We start from the raw sequence: 27,134 nt of genomic DNA on the forward strand, positions 1-27,134 counted from the left end.
ATGCAAACCATGGAACTCCGGCCACGACAGAGGACAATATATAGATACACAGAATTGCGTTACTCGCTTATATTTAAATATGGAAAATAACTTCATCCATTATCGGAAGGAGACAACAGGACATTGCACTTTGTAACGGTATGACACCCATTGAGCTATTGAACCCTTCATTGAAGCCCCAGGGGTTCTCGTCCTAATAAACACAGATTAGCCAGGCGCGTGCACAGAGGGTGCGTGTGACCCCCTTGGCCGGCAAAAAGTGTGTCATTTCTTGTTGAAGGATCATCAGATAAATTGTTTTCCCATAGACGGCCAAAGATTGGGTCATTTCTTATTGAGGAATCGTCAAATACTATCCTTTTTCCATATGATACCTATGACTTCGCACCCCCCAGCCACATATCTTTCTGTCTTGCTCATATTTGATCTATCATAAGATCACGGGGCTTCTGTGGTTTTCGCAACAGAAAGGGACTGCGTATAAGCAATATTTTCGTTCTCCCATTTTGCCAGCTCTCCAAATAATATTTCTGTTTTGAAAAAGAATAACAATAATATCCTACTCCTAAAGGAATAACGCTAAAAGCACATGGGTCTTGTGTGCTCGCGAATTTTTCCTTCTTCGGTAACCATCAATGGACGAAGCTATCGCGTTGTCAAAGATTTGGGCGAAGGAGGTTAGTGCCGAAGTAATCATTTAAGCTTATAATGCATTGATTATTATGATCCCTCTACACTAACACGGGAATTGTTTGCTATGAGGTTGTTAGTGTTGTCCTCCAACGAACATGCATGATGTATTTGCATTTGTTATCAGGCAAAATGATGGCACCTAATAAAACCACTTATTTTTAAAATGACATAAGAATATCTATTTTCTATGTCAGCGTTTTCTTATGTTTGCCTGGTTAGACAAGGGAGGAGGCAGTTTGCTTTGGTAAGTACAATCTATATTATGGCTAGAAGCAAGGGGCAATTTTTAGCACTTTCCCTATTGCTTTGGCATGCTAACCTCTGCTTTAGAAAGGTGCCAGGTAGAGAAAAAGGACTGACTACCATTATGGGTAATAGACTTATCCCTCTGGTAGGATTGGGATCATCACTGATTACTAGGGGAAAAAGGAAGTATCAATTACTAATCACTAGGGTAGGGTGGGGGAGTTAACACTGCTGATCACCAGGGTAGGGAGGGAGAGTTAATACTGTTGGTCACTAGGGTAGGGCTTGAGAGTTAACACTGTTAATAACCTGGGTAGGGAGGGAGAGTTAACACTTCTGATAACCTGGGAAGGGAGGAAAAGTTAACACTTCTGATAACCTGGGTAGGGAGGGAAAGTTAACACTTCTGATAACCTGGGAAGGGAGGGAAAGTTAACACTTCTGATAACCTGGGTAGGGAGGGAAAGTTAACACTTCTGATAACCTGGGTAGGGAGGGAAAGTTAACACTTCTGGTGACCTGGGAAGGGAGGGAAAGTTAACACTTCTGATAACCTGGGTAGGGAGGGAAAGTTAACACTTCTGATAACCTGGGTAGGGAGGGAGAGTTAACACTTCTGATAACCTGGGTAGGGAGGGAAAGTTAACACTTCTGATAACCTGGGTAGGGAGGGAAAGTTAACACTTCTGATAACCTGGGTAGGTTGGGAGAGTTAATACTGTTGATCACCAGGGTAGGGAGGGAGAGTTAACACTGCTGATCACTAGGGTAGGGTGGGGGATTTAACACTGCTGATAACCTGGGTAGGGTGGGGGATTTAACACTGCTGATAACCTGGGTAGGGTGGGGGATTTAACACTGCTGATAACCAGGCTAGGGTGGGAGAGTTAACATTGTTGATCACTAGGGTAGGGTGGAGGGGTTAACACTGTTGATCACTCGGTAGGGTGGAAGAGTTAACACTGTTGATCACTAGGGTAGGGTGGGAGAGTTAACACTGTTGATCACTAGGGTAGGGTGGGGGGGGTTAACACTGTTGCTCACTAGGGTAGGGTTGGAGAGTTAACACTGTTGATCACTAGGGAAGGGTGGGAGAGTCAAATGCTGATCACTAGAGTAGGGTAGGGTAGGGGTTGAGATCAACAACTAATCCATAAAGTGAGATTAATTGATCTTCATTTGCCAAGACTATTTGCTACTTTTAAACTTCATTTTTTTCTGCTCTTTTATTATTTCAAAGCTTATGCTTAACTTTTATTTTATACTCAGAAAAGACTGAGGCTCCAGCTACCTGAACAAGAAAGAGTGAGTTTAAAATAATTAAATTGGTCTACATCTACATAAAATGCTTGTTTTATTGCCCTGGGTGCCCTGGATTTAATTTTTTGGGTAGCGAAAAGGAGCACAATTAGTATTGTGCCCTATAGTGTCCATTAGTGGAGGGGGGGGGGGAGGGGAATTTGAGAGAAAGACTTATTTAAAGCTGGATGCTAGAACCAGCTTTTACTTAAAGTTGACTTAAATCTACATTTATCTAATTATGAACTTATACCATAAAGGTTAAATGACTTCATTTAATTGTTTTTCACAGGCATTTGAACGAGAGGTTGAAGCACATCGGAGCATAGACCACCCAAATGTTATGGCCATGCATGATGTAGAAATCGTTAGTAAGAAGAATTACAAGGAAGCACGTATGCTTCTTGATTACTATAAGGTATGCTTAGTTGACAGATAAAATATGCCTTACAATGTTGCTAGTAAATCGAGAAATGGAAATAAACTTTGCTTTAGTAAGGGTACTGTATATACTCAAAAGAGGCATATTGTGTTTTGTAGGAAGGAACCGTTCAAGATCTTATAGAGAGGACTCATGATAGAGGCCGCCACATTCAGGAGCTGGAGATTCTTCACATGTTTAGATCAGCTTGTGAAGCAGTAATGGCTTTTCATGACCTCCAACCGCCACTTGCACACAGAGACCTCAAGGTTTAATTTTTTATTCTCTATCATATCTCCACTTGCACACAGAGACCTCAAGGTTGAGTTTTCATGCTCTATCATATCTTGCAAACAGAGACCTCAAGGTTGAGTTTTCATGCTCTATAATATCTCCACTTGCACAGAGACCTCATGGTTGAGTTTTCATGCTCTGTCATATCTCCACTTGCACACAGAGACCTCAAGGTTGAGTTTTTATGCTCTATCCTCATCATATAATGTGTCTTATAACGCAATTAACAGGTGTATTCCTAGGGGTTGTTTAGGGAGGGCACACACAGGGATCATTTCTTATTAAAGGACCATCAATTACTATTCTTTTTCATATTATACCTATGAATGGGCACCTCCTCCGCAAACCTCATGCATGACAATGGTTAAACTACAAGGTTTTGAATTGGGAAGTGCTATCTGACGCTCTTACAGCAGGTTGAGTTGACAACTCACCTACTACCCAACCCCTGGCATGACTCATCCACCACCCAACCCCCAGGGGGGAGGGGGTGCTCAGGGTGTGTATGCTCCCCCTTCTTTCCACCAAAAAGCACCCTCCTCCTCCGCAAACCTGGGTACATCCCCAGCTGGAATTACAGTTTTGACCAAAAAGAAGAGGAATTCTTTTGTAACATGTCTTGTTGTCTAATTTGTATGACGTTTGAGAATTAATATTAAAAATACTACGTTGGCATTGTGTCGCAGCCTCACAACCTTCTTATTGGGCCCAACAACACTGTCATCATCTTTGACCTTGGCAGTGTGACGAAAGCAAGGGTGTCGATTACTTCAAGGTAAGGTGTTTGACAAGGTGTCTTATGATTATTACAATTTATAATATGATAATAGATGGTAACAAATGTATAATATGATAATAGATGGTAACAAATGTATAATATGATAATATATGGTAACAAATGTATAATATGATAATAGATGGTAACAAATGTATAATATGATAATAAATGGTAACAAATGAATAATATGATATAATAGATGGTAACAAATGAATAATATGATAATAGATGGTAACAAATGTATAATATGATAATAGATGGTATCAAATGTATAATATGATAATAGATGGTATCAAATGTATAATATGATAATAGATGGTAACAAATGTATAATATGATAATAGATGGTAACAAATGTATAATATGATAATATATGGTAACAAATGTATAATATGATAATAGATGGTAACAAATGTATAATATGATAATAAATGGTAACAAATGAATAATATGATATAATAGATGGTAACAAATGAATAATATGATAATAGATGGTAACAAATGTATAATATGATAATAGATGGTAACAAATGTATAATATGATAATAGATGGTATCAAATGTATAATATGATAATAGATGGTATCAAATGTATAATATGATAATAGATGGTAACAAATGTATAATATGATAATAAATGGTAACAAATGTATAATATGATAATAAATGGTAACAAATGTATAATATGATAATAAATGGGAGCATTCATTGACATTTGTGATATATGTTGCAAATACTATGTATTATTTTATGCATTTTAGGAGAGAGGCATTAGCATTGCAAGAGAGGTGTGCATGCGAATGCACTGCTGCCTATCGGTAAGGAGTTTTCAGGGCCACCACCTACAATAAAAAGGAGACAAAGCAAGGACATCAGCTCCTCCCACCCCTCCTCCTTAAAACCGTTCAGGCACATGTGGAAAGGGGGGGTCCATGTCAGGCACATGTTGAAAGGGGGGTCCAAAGGGTTTAAATCCCACCCGAGATGGGGTATAATGGCTGAATCACTTGATTCATATAAAGTTGATACCTAGTTGGCACTAGTCAAGAGGGTGATCACTTTTGTAGTGTATTTGGATGGGAATGTTAGATGGCTTAAAATGCTAGAAAATCAATGCAATTTTTAGCTTAACCATTCCCTTGATATCGATTCCTTCTGGACCCCACCCTGCATTTTCTGTGGACACACCTTTGCGTTACTGTGTAGGTAAGCTGTAGAGACTTTGTAGAGCACCATTCTTGTTATTCTTGTGAAGGACAAGAATATGAAAAAAAAAGTTTCGATCTGAGAAAGGGGAGCTGGATTTAAATTTGCTTCGTTGGTTTCCTATTTCCCATTCCTGGTTTTTCCATTCCATTGTATGGCCCTGAAGATGCTTCATTTGTATTAATAAATTTACTATGCTTTAAAGAGCGCCAGAGCTTTTTGAAGTTCCATCTCAGTGTGAAATCGATGAGATGACGGATGTATGGTCTTTGGGGTGCACACTCTATGCAATGGCCTATGGTATGAGCACAATATTTTATGCACACTCGATGAAATGGCCTATGGTATGAGCACAATATCTTATGCACACTCTAACATTAACCTTACTTACCCCTGCTTGGTAGTTTTAAATACCTGTTGAACAGCCCCGCTCTAATATCTGCTTCACTTACCATACTTTGATATATATCATGTGACCCTTGTGTAGGTGATAGTCCATCTAATGAATCAGCAATCTTAGCTTTAATATGATTTATCCCGTGACACCCATGTAGGGAAAGACTACAGTGCCGTAGCAGGCCTCAACATATTGGGGGGACACAATAAAGAAACCTTAAGAAAATATTGGGGGGCACAGCCACGCCTATACTAGTCATTTCCTTATAATTTTCGAAAATATTGGGGGGGGGCACATGCCCCCAGTGCCCCACCCCCTGCTATGGCCGGGACTATGTTTATAATTCAGCAATCTCAGCCTTAATATGATTTATGCTGTGACCCCCATGTAAGGAAAAGACCATGTGTAGCTCAGCAATTTTAGACTTTATATCATCTATCCTCTGAACCCCCTATAGGACCCCAGTATAGAGGATAGCCTATGTGTATAGTATGACCTGTGACCCCTGTATAGGAGATACAGTAGCCCATGTAATATGACTTATCCTGTGACCCCCGTATAGGAGATACAGTAGCCCATGTGTATAATATGACTTATCCTGTGACCCCCGTATAGGAGATACAGTAGCCCATGTGTATAATATGACTTATCCTGTGACCCCCGTATAGGAGATACAGTAGCCCATGTGTATAATATGACTTATCCTGTGACCCCCGTATAGGAGATACAGTAGCCCATGTGTATAATATGACTTATCCTGTGACCGTATAGGGGATACAGTAGCCCGTGTATAATATGACTTATCCTGTGACCCCCGTATAGGAGATACAGTAGCCCATGTGTATAATATGACTTATCCTGTGACCCCCGTATAGGGGATAGCCCATGTGATGGATCAGCACTCTCCGCCCTAAGTGGTAACATCAGGATTCCGACAGACAGGTTGGTGTCATATCTGGTATTAGAAGCAGCATTATGCTTGACTTATCAACTGAACACCCCAAAGGTGTCTTTGCAGTGTAGGATCTATACCTGATAAGCTGTTACATGGACCAAGTCACAATGGGGTTTTAGGGCTGTTGCGGGGGGGAGGGTTACCGAGACACTAAGAAAACTGTGTTGGGGGGGGGGGGGGGGGGGGCAGTCAGCCCCCTGCCTGATGGTCATATCCTTATAATTTAAGAGAAAAAAATTAATGTTGGTTGTATAGCACTGAGTTTTGTACATAGGGATATAAAACATGTATATTAAACATTTTGAGGGTTTTAATCCCAAATTCTCCTCTTGTGCTGGTTATATATATGTGCCGTAGTCTCATTAAATAAAAAGACCCTCTACTCATGGCATTAATAATAGCATTCTCCCGACTGATTTGTCATGTCATTTTCAGCGTTTATTCCATGGAGCTCAACGGCCTGATTCTCGACATTCTACAGGTGGACCCCACCAAGCGTTTGTCATTACGCCAGATCCTTAGACGCCTGGACAACCTTGCCCCTCCCCGGACAGTTTTCAGTTGTGACACTGATCCTGGTAACGTTTCCATACAAAGAATATAGACATAATTATAAAGCTCAAACAACCGAAGATCAAAATATTTCTAGAAAATTCCCCTTAATGGTTTTCAGGCTAGCTGATAAGTGAAAGGCCGAAAATGCACCAAATCCGAGTTACTGGGAGCTGAGGTTGTAGCCAGGGGAAGCTGAGGGCGTGTGCTGAAGACCTTAAAGTCCTGAAAGGTGGACGCATAAAAACAGACAAGTGGATCCCCTGGGTAGAAAGTACAAAAGTGAGATGTTTTTAGATGGGGTGAAGTGGAATAAGGAAGGTAGTTAAGCTCCTAGCTATCGGCCCGGTGGCTCAATACCCTTGCAAGCAAATTTTTTTTAAAAAAATACTTCAAATTTTACCGTACACATATTACTTGACAAATTATCTATGTAATACTTTATGTACTGTCTCAAACCTATTGCTTGAAGTAGTAGGGAAATGGCGCAGCTGGCGCAACTTTTTGATCTCCCCAAATTTCATTCCAAAATGGCGCAAAAGTCTCCGCGCACCTCCGCCAAGCCTCGCGACCTGCGCATGCGCGAGTTTGCCAGAGATCTCTTGCACGACCACGCCCACCTGTCAATCACTTTGTCACGTGATAGCCAAGCCCACCCGTCAATCACTTTGTCACGTGACGACCACGCCCACCTGTCAATCACTTTGTAAAAAAACCTGTCAATCACTTTGTCACGTGACGACCACGCCCACCTGTCAATCATTTTGTAAAAAACCTGTCAATCACTTTGTCACGTGATAGCCAAGCCCACCTGTCAATCACTTTGTCACGTGTCGCATCTAGGGGGAGCCTGGGGGCTAGCCTCTCAGCTTCACATCTAAAAAAAGCTTTTGAAAAGTGGTTTAAAGACATGGCTGGTTTGATAGAAATGGAGAACCTGAAGGTGAAAGATCTGAAAGCCCTCGCCAAGGAGCGGGGTATCCCAAGATATTACTGGATGCGGAGAGACGAGCTCGTCGGGGCGCTGACCAGCACGTCACCACCACCACCACCCCGACGGGTTCCTTTACCCAAACTTGTCAAAGGGCTGCCACGACCACCCCGCATTACCCCGTCCAACACGTCGGAGAGTATTCTCGACGGCCCGATACCTGAGATTAATGTCCCTATTCTAAAACCCTCCCAACCCCCACGGAGTCCCCGCGTTCAACCACTCAAGCATTTTGCAAACAGGGCGGCCAACTTGATCAAGAGCGAGTTAGACAAGTTTGCGGATTGGATACTATCTTATGTCCCTGAGCCCATCAAAAAGACCGTCAAAGAGGCTGCAGATAAACGGGTCGAACGTCTGAAGGAGAGGATTAAACGTCTACACGAGGAGGTGGAAGATCGCTTCACACCCAAGGAACAACAGACGGCGTTGAAGGGGTATCTTAAAACCCACGGAATAGCCGGGCAGAGAGGTTACGACCCCAAGACATTCATCGCCAGAATCAAACCGAAAGTCCTTGAACTCATCAGTCAACAAAAAAAGCCTATCAAAGTGAAGTTTATCTTTACTTGCGGGTTTATAAAAGAGGATCCGGCTACAGCTCAGATCGAAGAAGAACTGGGATATTTTCATACAGAAAAGCCTGAGATTGTGACAGAGTCGACTGATCTCTCTGATTTGTTTGATACGATGACAAATTATTTACTCGGATTAGTTGAGCTGTTCCAGAAGCAAGGCTCCGGATGGCAGTTTGACCAAGTGGAATACTTTGACATCAACATAGATCCCTTTGAACCGCTTTCTGGGTCTTCCTATATTCCGCTGCCGCCGAAACTAGCGTCTAAGAAGGCGATCATCAATGTTAAGAACGAGAATGATCACGAATGTTTCAAGTGGGCAGTAACCTCTGCTGTGTATCCTAGGGAGAAAGATCCTCAAAGGTTCAGTAAACAAATGATAGAGAACTCTGAGAAATTCGACTGGTCAGGGATAGAGTTCCCCGTCTCACTAAAACAGATTGACAAGTTCGAGAAACAGAACCAGTATACGGTTAATGTGTTTGGATACGAAACCAAAATATATCCATTGAGAATCAGTGAGAAGGATCCAGATAATGCGATCAACTTACTTCTCATCTCGGATGATGAGACGAATCATTACTGCTGGATAAAGAATATGATGAGATTATTATCTACTCAAATTGATGAGTTTCATCATACTCGTTTTTTATGCTGTAGATGTCTGAACTCGTTTCGGTGCGAACAATCATTAGAAAAACATTCTGAATGCTGCGGCAATCATGAAGCGGTTGGAATAGAGATGCCTAAGATAGATAAGGATGGAAATCTACCCCACATTAAATTCAAAAACTACAACAGAAAAATGCGCGTCCCCTTTGTTGTCTATGCCGACTTCGAGAGCTTCACAGAGAATATAGACACTTGCTCCCCAGATGGGAGTAAAAGCTTCACTAAGCAATACCAGAAGCACAAACCGTCCGGTTTCTGCTATCTCATTAAGTGTTTCGACGGAGATATATCCCCACCCGAGCTTGTACGATACACAGCTGAATCTCCAGACGAAGATATCCCACAGCTTTTCGTAGGGTCTTTGGAGTCAGACATTAAGAAAATTTACGATAAGTTCAGGTTCCCTAAGAAGGTGAAAATGACTCCGAAGGACAAAATCGCCTATAACGACGCCACTCACTGCCACATCTGTGAGGGTGAATTAGGGGGAGACAAGGTTTTGGACCATTGCCACCTCACCGGAAAGTACAGAGGTGCTGCTCACAACGCATGCAACTTAGATCACAAAATTCCAAAGTTCTTTCCTGTTATCTTTCACAATCTGTCTGGGTACGACAGCCATCTATTTATCAAGAACCTTGGTACATCGGAAGGTAAAATAAACTGTATACCTAATAACGAGGAAAAGTATATTTCTTTCACAAAACAGATTGTAGTCGACAGTTTCACGAACAAGGAGGGCAACAAGATTGATGTTAAACGTGATATCAGATTTATCGACAGTTTCAGGTTTATGTCGGCCAGTCTCGACAGTCTAGTGGGTAATATGTCAAGGGAGTGCTTCAAAAACCTGGCGGAGTACTATGAGGGGGAGGAGCTCCAGCTGTTGTTGAGGAAGGGTGTTTTCCCTTACGACTGGTTCGACGGCTTTAGCAAGCTCGACGCAACACAGCTCCCACAGAGAGAGGCATTCCACTCCAAACTCAACGACACCGACATATCGGAGGAGGATCACCTGCACGCGCGGAGAGTGTGGGAGGTCTTTGGGATGGGGACCATGAGGGATTACCACAATCTGTACCTAGAGTCGGATGTGTTGCTTTTAGCTGACGTTTTCGAGAACTTTAGGGACGTTTGTCTCAAGAATTACGGTCTGGACCCCGCTTGGTACTACACAGCGCCAGGGTTGGCTTGGGATGCGGCGTTGAAGACCACCAAGGTGAGGCTAGAGCTTCTAACGGACTATGACATGTTGCTCATGATTGAGAAGGGCATCCGTGGGGGTGTCTCCATGATAAGCAACAGACATGGGGAGGCAAATAACCCTTACATGAAGGAGTATGACCCTGACCTACCCACAAAATATATCACCTACCTTGATGCTAACAATTTGTATGGCTGGGCGATGAGCAACCCTTTACCGACTCACGGTTTCAGGTGGATGGGTGACCAAGAGCTGTCAGGTTGGAGAGACCGCCCATGCATTCTGGAGGTTGACTTGGAGTACCCTCATCACCTACATGACTTACACAACGATTACCCACTAGCCCCGGAATCTATCGGGCTAGGCAATGTGGACAAGTTGGTCCCCAACCTTAACGACAAGACAAAGTACGTTATCCACCATGAGACTCTGAGACTTTATGTGAGTTTTGGGCTAAAAGTCACCAAGATTCACAGGGGTGTCACTTTTGAGGAGTCTGCTTGGCTGGAGCCCTACATTGACTTGAACACCGATCTGAGAGCCAAGGCGACAAACGATTTTGAGAAAGATTTTTTCAAGTTAATGAACAACTCCGTCTTTGGTAAGACTATGGAGAACATTAGGAACAGGGTGGACATTCGGTTGGTGACGGACGAGAAGCAGGCTAAGAAGCTCATATCAAAGCCGAACTATCAACATCGCACCATCTTTTGCGAGAATCTAGCCGCCATCCACATGAAGAAGACAAAGCTGATCTTCAACAAGCCTGTCTACTTGGGCATGTCCATTCTGGACCTGAGTAAGACGCTCATGTACGATTTCCACTACAACTTCGTCAAGCCCAAGTACGGTGAGGATGCAAAGCTCTTATTCACTGATACTGACAGCCTGATGTATGAGATCGAGACGAAAGACTTTTACGAGGACATCAGCGGGGATGTGAGGTCCATGTTCGACACCAGCAACTTTCCGAAGGGTCACCCATCTGGTATTGAGGTGGGTGTGAACAAGAAAGTCATCGGAATGTTTAAAGATGAGGCTGGGGGCCAGCAAATTACAGAATTTGTAGGACTGAGGGCCAAACTTTACTCGTACAAGATGGATGAAGGTAAAGAAGAAAAGAAATGCAAGGGCGTTAAGAGAGCAGTCGTCAAGAAGAGCATCGGTTTCGATGACTACAAGGATTGCTTATTTGGTAAGAAACCTCAGATGAGACTTATGAATGTCATCAGAAGTCATAAGCATGATGTTTACACTGAAACGGTGAACAAGGTCGCTCTATCTCATGAGGATGACAAGCGAATCATCTGTGATGATGGTATTCACACCTTCGCTCACGGTCATTTCAGAACGCTATTAGGTGGTGGCTCAGTATCTTCAGGGACGACTTGAAGTTCTTCCCTAACGAACGACCTCCTTGGAGCGCCTTCGGAGAGGTAGTACAACACAGGCTGTCCAACTGAAACAACACTGCGTGATAGATCAAACACTTTTAAACTCCAAATAGGGTCTGTGGCTCGTCTGCGTTCACCTCCTTCCTCTTCTCCAGGAGCTAATAGATATCTAACTCTAACCCCTGGTGGTAGTCTAACTTCGTCAAGTCCAACAGGCCGCTTATACGTTGGAGGATCAATATCAACCTCTTTCAAACCAATAGATTTTACAGGCTCTTTGCCAGTAATTCTTATGGGTTGACTATTCAGAGTCTTCAAAACATCTGGCAATCGTTTCACCCAAACTCTGGACCGATCATCGCTAATCATTTCTTGAGCATACTGATGAGAAAACAACCTCTCCGCCAGTGTTCTATTGGCGCGTTCGACAAAAGCCTGTGCGCGATGGTTCCCAGCTTCGCTTCGCTGGATGGTAACCCCCTTCTTTTTCATAATCTTCGTTACCTCTCCCCTAAATTCTGTCCCCGGATCGACAATCACCGTATGAGGCCATTTAAGTTTTCTGGAGTATATCTTTTCAAACCCTTTAGCAATTCCACTCGAATCCTTGGTAGTCAGTGCTTCTGCATCTTTATATCTCGAGGCAATATCAATCACGACCAACACGTAACGGTAGGTTTTTCTGCCTACGTTATCGTGGGGCATAAACAACAGATCGGCTTGGTGAATCTGATTAGGTTTATTCACAGTCCAATGCGGTCTGGGGACATACTTTGGGGCTGGGAGGTAGATCTGCCACAACGCCTGTTTTTCAAGCCACTTCTTAGCCTCGGCTTCACTGACTTTAGCGGCACTAGCTAACTTAGAAATAGCCGAATACCCTTTCCAGTACCCATCGGTGGAATAGTATATTTTTGATAACCTGCTTTCGTTACTCATTTAAAGATTATCTCTCTTTTCTTAAAATAAAAGATGGCACAAGCGATATCAGAAAAAATTAACCCAAACAGGATCCCACGGGAACCCTTCGGCCTGAAAGCGGAATCGTCGCTGAATCGGATTACATTCAATCCCTCATCGGCAAGTCCTGGAGAAACCCTCTATATAAATATTCCAAAACTTGCTGAAAATGTAGTGATTGTTCCAGGTAGTGTATCCTTACTATTTGACTTAAACGTCGCAGGACACGCGAATAATACTCTCATCAACAACGTTGGTCGAAACCTAGTGTCAAGGCTCAAGATTCTCTTCGGTGGAGAAACACTACAGGATACTCAAAGATACGATCTCTTTCAAACCTATCACGACTTATACTTACAAGCTGAAGATCGTGAGGATAGAATAAGACAAGGTATCTCCTCTGAAAACATGAGGAAGCTCAGGACAAATGCAGGTGATAAAGCGACATCAGATGCTAAGGAAGTAGCTCTTGCAGCAGTTCACAACACCAAGTACTGCATTCCACTCGACCATCCTATTCTCGGCGAGCATGGAGTCTTTTATCCAAAGGCGTTACCTCATCCGCTAATCTTTGAAATTACTCTAGCCCCAGTTTCCGACGTCGTTGTTTATGCTGACACGGTCAAGACTCCAACGTACACAATCACAAACCTCGAGTTGGAATATGCTTGCATCTCAAGTGAATACTTGGCTCGTGAGGCGTTGTCAGCTTATCAGGTTGGTAGAGGATTCTTTTACGAGAACGTCATTCTCCACAAAACGTTCACCATTTCCAAACCTAATGATGGTGTCATAAACGAGCACATCAATCTGCCGAGGAGGTCAATGACAGGGATATTATGTCTGTTCACAGAGAGCTACACAGGAGGAGCAAGGGATTCCGAAAAGTTTGTCAATCCAAGTATCACATCGATCAACATTAATGTGGATGGCATGCCAAACCGTCTCTACTCCAAGGGGATGACACCGCCAGACCTCTGGGAGTCGGTAAAGAAACGTTTCGGTAGAGAGGGTGTTAAGCAAAAGGATTTTTACGCTAATAACAAGTTTGCTCTGTGGGTCGACTTGAGGGCACATCCAGATAACAGCATTCACGGAGGAGGTCTGGTCTTGAACAACACGCGGGACGGAGTAAAACTAGAAATGAAACGAAAAGTTGGAGGAACGGGAAACATCACCTGCTACATGTTTGTAGTAGCCGACGCGTTGATGGAGGTTATGAACTCGAATTTGAGAGCAATCATGTATTAAAAAGGACTTGTGTGATAATACAAAAAGAATGGAAGAATTACGGGAAAAAGTTCCTTTTCATTGTATTATCACAGGACCTACTAATTGTGGGAAGACAAAGTACCTCACGGAACAGCTCCGAGGGCCGTTCCGGCATGTGTTTGAATACATTGTGTTGATTTGTCCGACTTATGCGAAAAACAAGTCCTATCGTAGATTTGCTCACGGAGATAAACGTTTCTTGGTATTATCGCCGGATGCTAGTAACACCGATGAGATTAACGAGTTACTAACAGATTGTGCGGTGCTATTTTCTGGTACAAATACGTTACTCGTTTTGGATGACTGTGCTGTATCGAAAGATCTAAAGCAACGCTCGAACAAGTTTATCAATTTAGCGTTCTCAGGGAGACACGAAGGATTATCAGTGTGGGTATTGACGCAACAATTAACATCCATAGCAAAGCCCTTCCGTGATAACGTCGCCTGTGTGGTTACATTCCATAATCCATCTCAAATCGGTACCAAAACACTGTTTGAAGATTATGGGGGTGACTTAGACGTTGAGACTCGTAAAAAGTTTGTAGAACTGCTGAAAACTGAAAAGTATTCCAGACTCTGTTTCTGCCTACGACATCCATTCCAACGTTATTTGGAGATTCCTGCCACGCGGTGAGAGCTCGAGGGGCTGACCCCTCGAAGTGGTTTAAAAACATCTTGGTCTACTTACAAAATAAGATGGCAAGCGTCGAGGATTACATGGAAGAGAAACCCGAGTCTGAGGGAGCCCGAGGGGCTAGCTCGAAGGGCGAGCCTCCCGAAGATGATGTTGAAGTCAAACGAGAATCGCTGGCTATTCTCGCATCTCTTGGGACTACGAAGGAATTTCTTGGTGTCGGTATGAGTCTTGGTGATATCAAGAAGCTCTCGGCGAAAGACGTCGAGAAATACTTTGTTCGCTACCAGACTGTCTTAGGCAAGCAAGTTACTGATGGATTAGTAGAATCAGCACTTCAAGTGGTGTCTCAAGTCATTTCCTACGTGGTTCCTGTAGATGACACCGAAGCGCTTAGCAAAGACTTACAGAACGACGAGTTGGTTAAACGCGAATTGTCAAACTTTGCAGGTCTCTTGGTATTGAAGGGAGGAAGGATGGTAGCACTTGCTAGTGCCCTCTTTCGGGTCGCTAAGCATGTTAAACTAACACCTTCACAGGAGACTTCCAACAAACTTCAAGAAGTTTCAAGCACAACTGAGCAAACTCTTGACCACACCTGAGCACACCTAAGCAAGCTCTTGAGCACACCTGAGCACGTCTAAGCAAGCTCTTGAGCACAACTGGGCAAGCTCTTGAGCACACCTGAGCAAGCTCTTGAGCATGATGTGATTTAAAGATTCTTTATTCAGAGTAAAGAATCATGTCTGACGAAAATCAAGAGGTTGAGCAAATCACAAAGGACCCTCCCCCCAGGAAGAAGAGTGCCGCTAAGGAGAAAGATCCTATAAAAGTCGCTTCTGGTAAGAGAGTTGCCGAATATAATAGGAGGTGTAGAGAAGCGCTCGCTAGGGAGATGAAACGCGAGGCGGAGGCGAGTTCAGAAGACGCTGCACGGGCAGAGACACCCCACCAAGAGGGAGCTCGAGGGGATAGCCTCTCGGACGCTTGGATTCCAGAGCTATCGTTTACAACTGTACTGGCTCTAGTCGGAATAGGGCTCACCGCATTGGATATGTATATGCGTTTTTACAAAAAGACGCCCAAGATCAACGCCAACGAGACTGAAACTTTCGAGAGGCCTGCCGCCCGAGGGGCTAGCCTCCCGAACGCGACGCCAAAAATAGGAATGTTGTGATTTAAAGATTATCTGAATCTGTAATAAATAAAATCATGTCAACTGAAAACAAACTTGTGAAAACGATCACCGACTCAGCAGTCATCATCGGATTAGCCGCCGGTATGGGTTATGTTGCTAAAAAGGCTATGAAAGAGTCATTCATCAGCGACCCTTCGTCAAGTGTTACAAACTACGCTAAATGGGTTGCTGTCCTGTCCGGTAGTATGTATCTGAAAGATTATCTGGAAACACAAAAGATTTTGCCGAAAGCGCTGTAGGCGGTCTAAAGATCTCGCAGATTGATTAATAAATGGCGACTATAGCATTGATGATTGGTGGGGCTATTCTTAATGCGACGGCGTTTGTCGGAGGGAGTTACCTTGCAAGATACTTGTCTTCTGACGCTGCTCACGTTGATAAAGAGAAGGTGAGACACGATAAAGCGCTCGAAAAGTATCAACAAGCAATGGGTGATTGGCAGAAAAAAAGACAGGAATACCAGGATTGGTTGGAGGAAGAATATAATAATAAACTTCGTGCAGACCAGAATGATAAGGAGACCGATCAGGCCTTCAAACTATACGCTCAAACACATCCAGATTTTGATTTGAAAGAGCCTGAGCTCTCAGATTACTACAGACCAAGTAGCAACCAAAAGATGGGAGAGATGGCATATGTTGGAGGTGGAATGTTAGCCCTTGGCTATGTAGCGAGTAGGTGGATATGAGCCGGCACGACTTAAAGATTTCTTATTTTCAAACAAAATAAGAAATGGACATAGATTTTGATCCCACAACAGAAGAAGGTAGAGAAGATTTGAATACTACTGTAGACGAAGATTATGACTCTCTTATTCCAAACGATGGTGAGGGAAGAGAATCATGGAATGAAAGGATTTCAAACAGATTTGGTAGAGGTGCAAGCTATGTGAGTAGGAGGTTGGCCGACTTATGGAAAACACGAAACCCCGGGAGGGCTGTCCCCGAGTACATGGAGTTACAGAATATGGGAGGTTCTCCTTCAACGGACACACTTAGGGTAGACCTTTTGTTATCGAAATATCCAGATCTTGATGAAAATTTAGTTCAGATTTCAACGGATGAGAGAGGAAAACAATTCATTTCCTTCTATTCTGCGAGAAAAGGTGGTTGGACTAGACCAGAAAGGTTGTATAATGAGGATAGAACGGTGCGGAAGAGTGTTGACGACAAAATCAGATCCGGAAAGTACAAGCAAATTCAGATTCAACTCGATGAACTAGACGCTACAGGTAATACACTCAGAGAAGAAGAAGAGAGAAACACCGAGCAAATGAGAAAAAATAATGAGGAACGAAGTGAAACAACTAACCAAGAAAGACTAAGAGCTATAGATCGTAAAAATGAAGAGCTCAGCGAAAGAAATTCTGTCATAGATGAGACTTTGGAAGAGAATCAATTGGAGAGAGAAAATCTTGAAGAGAGAATGTCGTTGAAAGATCGTGTCAAAGCGATTTTTAAGAAATACGGATTTACAGTCGCTGCTGTCGTTACCGCTGTGGGCGTTGTTATCGGTGTTATTGTCTCTAACCTGAAGACGGGTTTGACAAGTGTTGCAAAAGGCGTTGGAGACGGTCTTAAAACAATAGGCAAGAAACTAGGAGAAATACTCCCAGGAATGGTTGGTGCGATAGCCAGTTTCATCTTTAGAACGGCGGGTGAAGTCGTAGGCTTTTTGGCTAAAAACGCATGGCTTCTCATCGTCGCTGTCGTCCTGTATTTCGTAGAACGATTTAAAAGGAGACGGAAATCATAACAAATGGTATTACTCTACATTGAAGGAAACGTTGGTGACTTTACTGTCTATTTAGAACAACCTATTGAAAAGCCGCGGTTTATCGCGCTGCGAGGATGTGCGTTTCATAATCGTTGTAACAGTCTCTCAAGCGAGGGAACGGTCTCCGACGGTGAGAACATTATCCTTAGGATCCCCGCGGGGCAGTATACGATCGAGACGCTAAAACGTCAAATAGATGGGGGTATGCGTCTTGGTGAAAAGTCAGTCTCTATTAGAGACTCGTCACTCGAAGTTCACCGGAACGTCGCGTTGAATGAGCCGCTCGCCTGCCTGTTAGGACTCAAGACCAGGGAGCTGGAAGCAAACACTCGCCACGAGATAAAGATGATAGGTCACGAGGCTATTTTTATCCACTGCGATCTTGTGAACGCGTCTGACTCCCTCCAACAAGGGGCGCCCTCACAAATCCTAGCAAGTGTAGAGCTTGATGAAGGAAAGATATACCTCAATCCAAGCGATCCGGTACGGGTTAGCACCACATCAGTCGGTTACGTGAGTAGTCTCCGTCTTAGTATAAAGGGTGGTGACGGAAACACAATAGAGCGCGGTCTCTACCCGATACGTCTAATTTTAGAAATCACTTAAAGAATAAATTCTCCCCATAATAAAGCTATGGAAGAGTACAACTCAATCTACCCGAACGTACCCCGAGGGGTCAGCCCCTCGGGTGATAACTTCAGACTCCAAAAGACCCACGATGTTTTGGGAAGTTTGGAGCAAGAAGTTAAACATTACGAGAACGTGAGGAAAAAGTATAAACGAGGGCAGAGCGTGTTTTCAAAGTTAAGTGTGGTCTTAGGACTCTTATCCGTCATTCTTGGGTCTAGTGGTTTGGGGACTTCTCTGTCAGGTTTTGGTATCGTCGTCGGAGTTCCGTTGGGTGCTTTGGCCGGTGTTTTCGGTCTTACGTCTGTAGGCTGTGCGGCGGTTTCTAAACGGCTGTCGCAAAAAGTCTCCAAGCACGACCAAACAGCGGCGATGGCAAAGGCAAAAGTAAATAGCATACGCGACCTGGTCTCTAAAGCTTTAAAAGACAACAAAATATCAGACGAAGAGTTCTCTTTAATCTTGAACGAGGTGGACAAGTTTGAGGCTCTAAAGCTCCAGATCCGTCAAAAGTCGGTAAGAGAGGACGAAAAAAACGTAAACATTACCAAGCTGAGGGAAACAGTAAGAGAAGAGATTTTGAAAGACCTGGCGAGTCGACCCGCTCGGTGAAATTTCTGTACGAGAGAACTCCCGTCGGATGGATCTATGAATTGAGATGCGTAAAGGACTGATTTAAAAACATCTTATATGTCATATAAGATGAAGTTTACAGAATTTGTGAAAAGGTACCCCTACTACTCACGCTTCAGGTTCTCTGCCGACGGGCACGGCAATGTGCAATTCGTTTTCAATGGGGACGAATACGATCCATTCGACAAGAATGGGAATCTAGTCAAAACGTTATATCACTTCCCTGGTAATAGCTGGAAACCCGAGAATATCCAGGATTTTCTAGTCGCCGACGACACACAAGCATACAAGGAAACGATCCAGCAACTGTTTGGGTTCCCAAAACAATACAGACTAGACGCGCGTGCAGAGTACAAGATATTGCCGTGGGACGAAAACCCTACGAGAAATAATTACGTCTCTTTTAATGTTTTTATAACACCAAAGGTGAAGACACACTTTGTTTTTAGGGACATATTCACCGACAGCTTGCTAGTATTCAGAACAGCAAAGGAGGCTAGTAGGTGGCTCGACGCCCCAAACCTCAGTTATTGGAGTCAAGCCTTAAATTTTGCTATGTTTTGCGCGACTGCTGGATGTGGTGTGACGCGTGACATGATTGACGACTCTCAAGTGGGGTCATTCTACAGATTTCACATCATTTTCACTATCAGACGAATATTAAACGAGCTACAATGCCCTCTTCCAAAAGATAGGCTCTTTAGTTGGAATAAAAACTTTTACAGCGAAGCGGCTTACCAAAAACTAAGAACAGAATTCCGAACTGGTGACGATTTCCGGTTCCTCAGACCGATAAATCACGGGTTAGGGAACGTTTATAATTATGATTATCACGGCTTGTCATCTTCTAACGACAAGTATAAGCCTTATGGCACCATTGATCAATTACACGACGAATGGGACGCTGCCAAAAGCGACCACGAACACATGAATCACTTTGAGATCGAGTACCTGAAAGACCTTAGAACTGGGTTTCAGTATGAGTGGTTCTTTCCGGAAAAATCAATGGGGTTAACCAAAGCTGGGTTGTCTAGGATAAACCAGAGCATCGAAGCCTTTGTCTACTGTATTCTAGGCGCGCAAGTTCAGACCCGGTCGTCAATCGTCGGCGATAGCGGTTCAGCTCAGGAAACGAAACAGGTCTTCACGAAACTCTTCGAAAGCGCGGTGGTGGAAAACAGTATATCGAAAAGTATACAACGGTATCAGTTTGCTTTACAACAGGCGAGACAAAAACTAGACCTAGCTTTCGCCCTCGGCTGTTGGTTAAGTCCATCGTATCTTGTGATAAATAACAACACTTCGATCGCTGGCTATAATAACAAGTTACAAAAAGCCACCACTGATATGAAACTGGGGCTGAATCCGATAAATAACGAGATAAAAACGATCCCTAAACATAATATGGGTCATTCAAAGATTGTGTTACCTCATACCGAGTCAGTCACGGCTCACAAACCGGAACCGGAGGCGAAAACTAACCCAAAGCCGGACGTGATTAAACCCACGAACACGCAGCACGAAAATAACCTTGTCACGATCACAGCCTTTACGGCTGGTTTAGCTTGGTATCTATTCCGGTAACATGCGGGGTGCATGTGGACGGATGTGACGTACCGCAAGAAGACAATACCTGTTCACGTGCATACCAGACCACCCTGGCGACCGCGAACTCTCAATGTAAATACAAAACCTATTTTCAGAATCGCTAGTTGTTAGGGTGATTAGGAATGTATGTGTTTTGTAACGTGAGACGCGTTACAAAACTGAGTGGGTCAATGTTAATTTCCGTTACACGTTCTGCAATGGTGCTTTTGTCTATCGTGTTCGCATATTTGAGACCCTCCGCATAACTTACAAAAGGGTCTCTGTTTGCTGTGTTCACACATCCCTTTCCCCTTGCAGTCTTTACAGACATATCTTGCTCGTCTGTGCTCACAAATGCTACCGCCGTTACATTCTCTGCACCGCGTTTTTCTCCGGTTGTGAGGGCAGATTTGCGATCCGTGACAATCTTTGCAATAATATTTCACTCTACCATGAAGACACTTATAATCCGTTGTTCGCTTTACGGGGGATACTTTCGGGTCTTTCACCGTTTGGTTCTCCATTTCTATCAAACCGGTCATGTCCTTAAATCACTTTTCAGTTTTTCACGCCTCGATACTCACCCTCCTAGCCGGCCGACGTCTACCTGGCGAAACACTCTTCCAACATTCCCTTCTCTTGCTCATCCATGCACCAATCCCAAAACCTGTCTGGGTGCCAAGCTACTGGCATTAGTTCGTCCTCCAGCTTTCTACGGAATCTCACCTTGTGTAGCTTCTCCGGGAGCTCCTCATGCACGAGACTCCACCCCCAAGCTGCACGTATCACCGCGAGAATCTCGTGTAGACCTAAGAATCGCGCGTAGTTCATATGTACAATGAGATCGGTCGCGCCCCACTCCAAGCACATCCTGACGACCTCGAGGTTGCCAGATTCGGTGGCTGGTGTTATAGCATAGTCCGGGTCAAACTCGCTGAAGTTTTCTCTCAGCAACTTTAGAACCTCAACGTGACCATTGTACGCCGCCTCAGCGGTGGCCCAACCGACATCGACATCGGCACCTAGATCTATCAACAACTCAACAACCCCCACCTGACCTTCCGCCGCCGCAGCACCCATGGCCTCGGTCATGGCCTCTCCTCCGTCGGCACAATACTCGCCCATCACCTTCAAAACCTCTACGTGCCCGCCTTTCGCGGCCATGGACGCTGGATACACGAAGTCACAGGCGCCCGACTCACAACACATCTTAACGATCTCGGTGTGGCCGTTCATTGCGGCCCTGACCATCGGCTTTTCGAAATCCGTCGCACCCCAACTCTTACACAACCTCACGGTCTCGACGCACCCCTCCCACGCCGCGCGCTCCATAACGGCGTCAAAGTCTGCGGCTCCCCACCTCGCTAAGGTGGCGGCTTGATCCTCCACGGTGAGATTTGTAAGACTTCCAGCACTTTGCATATCCATTTTGTTATTACATCCACGTCTTTAAACCACTTTTTTCGAATTTTTTTAGACGTGTTAATTCACATCTACTCCGAACTGACAGTTTTCTGGAAATCCTGATTTCTCTGGAAATCAGGAAACATCATACCACACCAGGCGTACCCAGGACTGTGGCCACTTCTCTCGCTTTCCTACTGATGGTTAACTCGGAGACGCCCGTTCTTTCGGAGAATTTTTTAAGTGTAATATCGACCCCCTTTAGCCGTACCCAGTAATAGGTTAAAGCGACCGCAAAGGATTGTGGGCGAGCGCGATTCAACTCAGACGAGCGGTTCTTAGATCTGTAGTAGAGCTGGACCACCTCTCCCTTCTGTGCGGGGGACGCCGAGAATCTATCCATCACATCGTGAATGTGGTCCACGACGGTGGGAGACGTTCCGTGTAGTAAGTAATCTTTAGGCACGTTAATACTAAAGATTTTTAGACCCTTAAGGCAACTCTTCTTGCTCAATCCAAAAGTTTCCATCAAGGTTTTCGGTGTCTGACACTTACCGGACATCTTGTAGGCGTAGTAGATACACGCAAAGACGATCGCCTTCCGTGGGTCGCCGCGAAAAATCTGGCCTTTCGTCACCTGAGTGTATATCTCGTTAGCTTTGGCTACAATTACCCCGCTAAAACCCATGTTCTCCACATCCTTGTCAATGTTTCTATCCTCAGACCTACGTACCTGGACCCGACTTGGATTCGAAGACCGTTTGCCGTCGGAATGTCCGTAAAAACCCCATTCTCTTTCGTGCGCGATCACGCGCTGCATCTGTTCCCCGCACTCTAAGCAACTAGTGACCCCGTCTTCTGTGACCAGGTCGTCATGATTGCAAAGGGTGTTACTACTATCCTCGTCTCCCAAGGAGGCTCTACTAGTCTCGTATTTGGTGAGGGCTCGGTCAAACAGTGCAAACTCCGGCATGAGGGTGGGGACGTTAATCTCAGGCACCGGTCCGCCGAGGATATTATATGGTGGTGGTGACCGGTCTTCGGCCGTACGTTCAACCGTTTGTTCCCCCATTTTATTGAACTGTTCACGTCTTTAAGCCACTTTTCAAAGGCTTTTTAGATGTGAAGTCAAGATGCTAGCCCCTCGAGCTCCCTCTGGGTGTGATGTGTGTGGTTGCTAAGACTTCCGAAGGGGTCCGCGTGGGGGCGGTGCGGTCTAAAGCCTCCGCACCACATCCGTGGACTAGTATCTCACCCATCTTTTTTCGCCATACCGTGGCATGGAGACTAACATTGCTAGAACACCAAGGACAATTGTCGCCGCTCCGGCCACAAACCCAACGGGGTCGAAGCTTCCGTATTCTGAGTCTTCATAGTAATCAGCGTTACAACAGCAGTGTTCAGGCCCCGCATCCGCAGTGTTACTCACGTTCACCTCCGGCACCGAACAACCGCCGGCGGTAGCCGCACCGTTTTTAATCTTCACCTCCGTCTTTAATGTCATTTTATCTAGGGTCTCATACGTCTTTAGACCAGAATAGCCCCCAGGCTCCCCCTAGGTGCAGCACGTGACAAAGTGATTGACAGGTGGGCTTGGCTATCACGTGACAAAATGATTGACAGGCTCTTGACAAAGTGATTGACAGGTTTTTGACAAAGTGATTGACAGGTTCTTGACAAAGTGATTGACAGGTTTTTGACAAAGTGATTGACAGGTTTTTGACAAAATGATTGACAGGTGGGCGTGGTCATCACGTGACAAAGTGATTGACAGGTTTTTTACAAAATGATTGACAGGTGGGCGTGGCTATCACGTGACAAAGTGATTGACAGGTGGGCGTGGCCGTCACGTGACAAAGTGATTGACAGGTGGGCGTGGCCGTCACGTGACAAAGTGATTGACAGGTGGGCTTGGTCGTGCGAGAGATCTCTGGCAAACTCGCGCATGCGCAGGTCGCGAGGCTTGGCGGAGGTGTGCGGAGACTTTTGCGCCACTTTTGGAATGAAATTTGGGGAGATCAAAAAGTTGCGCCAGCTGCGCCATTTCCCTACTACTCTTGATGACCATGTCTGTCTAGATACTAAATTCAAAGAATAGCTGCATGAGCGATAGTGTGTGCTGAGCAAAGTAATTATATTTTATCACTTTTATTTTTTTTTCTTACAGCCAGACAGACATGTAAATAAATTACAAGAGTACATAAACGCTGAATCACAAAGCTTGCCTGACCTGGTATCCCCACTGTCACGTATAGGAGTACAGCATGGGACACCCGTGCAGATCCTTTAGTAGCGATGAATAACTCATTTGGAAATGAAAAAATGGCCACTATTTGTTATCTTATACAAGCTATCATGTTTTCAAAATTTCTGATCTCTACATTAACTACAATCTACAAAGTTAGTCCAAAATTGGGTCTAGAAGTCTCTTCTCTTTCTAAAAATCTGGCTTTGCCCCAGGCTTCTCTAGGCTGCGCTGCCATGTCTTATGACGTCACCCATTGATTTCCCGCTAGCTCCAGGAGCTCCCCCAGATTCTCAATGTGTTTATTCTATTGTTCCATCTAAAATTTAAGTTTTAGTTTTACAGCACCTAATCTTCGTAGCAATTTGCAAAAATATTGATGTCTTTCTTGGCGCGTGCAGTTCCCACACAGCCTGTTACTCCGCAAAAGGCCCCTTGTGTTTGCTATGCGCGAGTCGTAATGTTACCGGGTGGTATTTTGGGTTATTTTAGATTTTGCAAAGATTTTAAGTAAGCGATTTTGGGATTGCGATTATAATTGTTTTACGGATTGTTTCTCAAACGTGATTCTAATTCGATCCGTACACGTTTAGGAATTTACTTTCAACATGTTTCAAATTCCTTTAGATTAGTATCAATAGCTTGATAGTGCTAATTGAATCAAGTAAGCGTCCTTTTACCATTTCCCAGGAAGATTAGTTTCTAAATTTGACAGGACAATGGACGCTGAGTAATTTGAACGGTAGTAAATGTTAGCGTCCCTAGAAAAATGCGCGTCCCCAAACGAGTATAAAAGCGGCTGTTTTTACAGTATCTGTTAGTTTTTTTTAGTTTAGTACCGTTGAGCAAAGGAGACGCATTACTTGCGCGGCGTGATGCGGGAGCGAGATATGCAGTTGCTCAGGGAAGACAGTCAGCAGAGATAAGCTACAAGCTTAGAGCGCTGTCCGTACGAGCCTGTCATGCCAGTTGTGTTCAGTTTGATTTACCGGTTGTAAGTACTTTGTTTTTAAAACTAGCCTTTGGCTTAGGTCACCTTTTCTCCGGATTTGACTATGTTTGTTATCACTTAAAATTTATTATTTAATTTGTTAATAAATCCTTTATAAGTCCATGCCTTGCATCATGTATTCGTTCTCACGTTGCCTTTCGCTCGATCGTTTTCGTTTCATTCCATCTATTTTTGCCTACTTTTTGGCTGGTGTCAGAACCTGATAGTTTTGCCTTCAGTATTGCATTTGTTTCTACATTTTTCGTAACCGCACGGTAAATGCCAAGTTCCGACGGTTACATTAACCAAGAGAGCAATTGGCTACACTTGAAAAAAACAAAAAAACAGCGATTTAATTCCAATCAAAAGAGCATTTTGGATACACTAAAAACACAACAATTTCACTAGCCCCAAAGAGCATTTTGGATAAACTAAAAACACAACAATTTCACTAGCCCCAAAGATCATTTTGGGTACACTAAAAACACAACAATTTCACTAGCCCCAAAGAGCATTTTGGATACACTAAAAACACAACATTTCACTAGCCCCAAAGAGCATTTTGGATACACTAAAAACAACAATTTTACTAGCCCCAAAGAGCATTTTGGATACTCTCAAAACACAACAATTTCACTAGCCCCAAAGAGCATTTTGGATACACTAAAAACAACAATTTTACTAGCCCCAAAGAGCATTTTGGATACACTAAAACACAACAATTTCACTAGCTCCAAAGAGCATTTTGGATACACTAAAACACAACAATTTCACTAGCCCCAAAGAGCATTTTGGATACACTTAAAACACAACAATTTCACTAGCCCCAATGAGCATTTTGGATACACTAAAACACAACAATTTCACTAGCCCCAAAGCATTTTGGATACACTAAAAACACAATTTCACTAGCCCCAAAGAGCATTTTGGATACACTAAAAACAACAATTTCACTAGCTCCAAAGAGCATTTTGGATACACTAAAAACAACAATTTTACTAGCCCCAAAGAGCATTTTGGATACACTAAAAACACAACAATTTCACTAGCCCCAAAGAGCATTTGGATACACTAAAAACACAACAATTTTGCTAGCCCCAAAGAGCATTTTGGATACACTAAAACACAACAATTTCACTAGCCCCAAAGAGCATTTTGGATACACTAAAACACAACAATTTTACTAGCCCCAAAGAGCATTTTGGATACACTAAAAACACAACAATTTCACTAGCCCCAAAGAGCATTTTGGATACACTAAAAACACAACAATTTTACTAGCCCAAAAGAGCATTTTTGATACACTTAAAACACAATTTTATTACATTCACGTTTCGTGTAAAATTTTTTTTTCGCATTTCTCTGACATTCATTGCCTTAGGCACTGCGTTCCCTTGGGACATGTTCTCTTACCCGATAATAATATGAGCACCTTTTTTGCGGACTGCTAACAAACCCATATTGTTTTGTTTTTTCTTTCCCTGTAAGGGTAATTTCCTACAGACATTTCCTACAGATCTAAAATGAAGCTAAACGGTTCACTCTGTAGAATATCACTCTTACTCAACATCATATGAAGAGTACTGTCTTGCTTTAATTGTTTACTTTGAGGCGTTGCATGTATCTACTTGTTCCCATGGCAACATCGGGGAAATGATCAACCATCACTGCAACAACAACAACAAGTATAAAGATACAGTAGTTAAAGTACTGTATTTGGCTATCTCAGCGGTAAACCTCAGGCACGCATCCCAGGATTCACTTCGGCCTGGTGGGGCGGGGGGAGTGTGGGAAGCACCCTATGCACCTCTCTATGTACACCCTTTACCACCATTCCGCTATATACACCCTGAACCACCATTCCCATAGGTACACCCTGTACCACCATTTCCCTAGGTACACCCTGTACCACTATTCACCTAGATACACCCTGTACCACCATTCCTATAGGTACATCCTGTACCACCATTTCCCTATGTTCACCCTTGTACCACCATTCCCATAGGTAAACCCTCTACCACCATTCCCATGGTACACCCTGTACCACCATTCACCTAGGTACACCCTGTACCACCATTTCCCTATGTACACCCTGTACCACCATTCCCCTAGATACACCCTGTACCAC

The 27,134-nt window shown here is 43.8% G+C and overlaps 2 protein-coding genes across 5 annotated transcripts in view; one reads left to right on the forward strand and one right to left on the reverse strand.

Annotated features, from left to right (window-relative positions):
* On the forward strand, positions 1-25,129 carry LOC5516511 (probable serine/threonine-protein kinase DDB_G0291350). Of its 4 annotated transcripts, none has more exons than XM_048733158.1 (11): positions 1-138; positions 572-677; positions 888-937; positions 2,209-2,244; positions 2,531-2,656; positions 2,779-2,928; positions 3,640-3,728; positions 4,492-4,548; positions 5,142-5,236; positions 6,209-6,275; positions 6,724-7,220. In XM_048733158.1, the coding sequence occupies exons 2-11, from the start codon at positions 590-592 to the stop codon at positions 6,890-6,892; spliced, it is 927 nt and encodes a 308-aa protein (XP_048589115.1). In that variant the 5' UTR covers positions 1-138; positions 572-589; the 3' UTR covers positions 6,893-7,220. The 4 variants fall into 4 exon arrangements, with proteins under 4 accessions (XP_048589115.1, XP_048589116.1, XP_048589114.1 ...); XM_048733159.1 differs by lacking the exon at positions 1-138 and adding an exon at positions 23,938-25,129 and having other exon boundaries at positions 161-677; positions 6,724-6,866; XM_048733160.1 differs by lacking the exon at positions 1-138 and having other exon boundaries at positions 163-677; positions 6,724-6,866; positions 6,962-7,220.
* LOC5516510 overlaps positions 23,903-27,134 on the reverse strand; it is a 7,826-nt gene continuing 4,594 nt past the window's right edge. Inside the window, exon 5 of the mRNA XM_048733161.1 lies at positions 23,903-26,673. Within this exon, the coding sequence (XP_048589118.1) occupies positions 26,600-26,673 (74 nt within the window). The 3' untranslated portion in view covers positions 23,903-26,599. The remainder of the gene's footprint in view (positions 26,674-27,134) is intronic.

The sequence above is a fragment of the Nematostella vectensis genome, chromosome 10 (genome assembly GCF_932526225.1).
Source record: "Nematostella vectensis chromosome 10, jaNemVect1.1, whole genome shotgun sequence".
NCBI lineage: Eukaryota > Metazoa > Cnidaria > Anthozoa > Actiniaria > Edwardsiidae > Nematostella > Nematostella vectensis.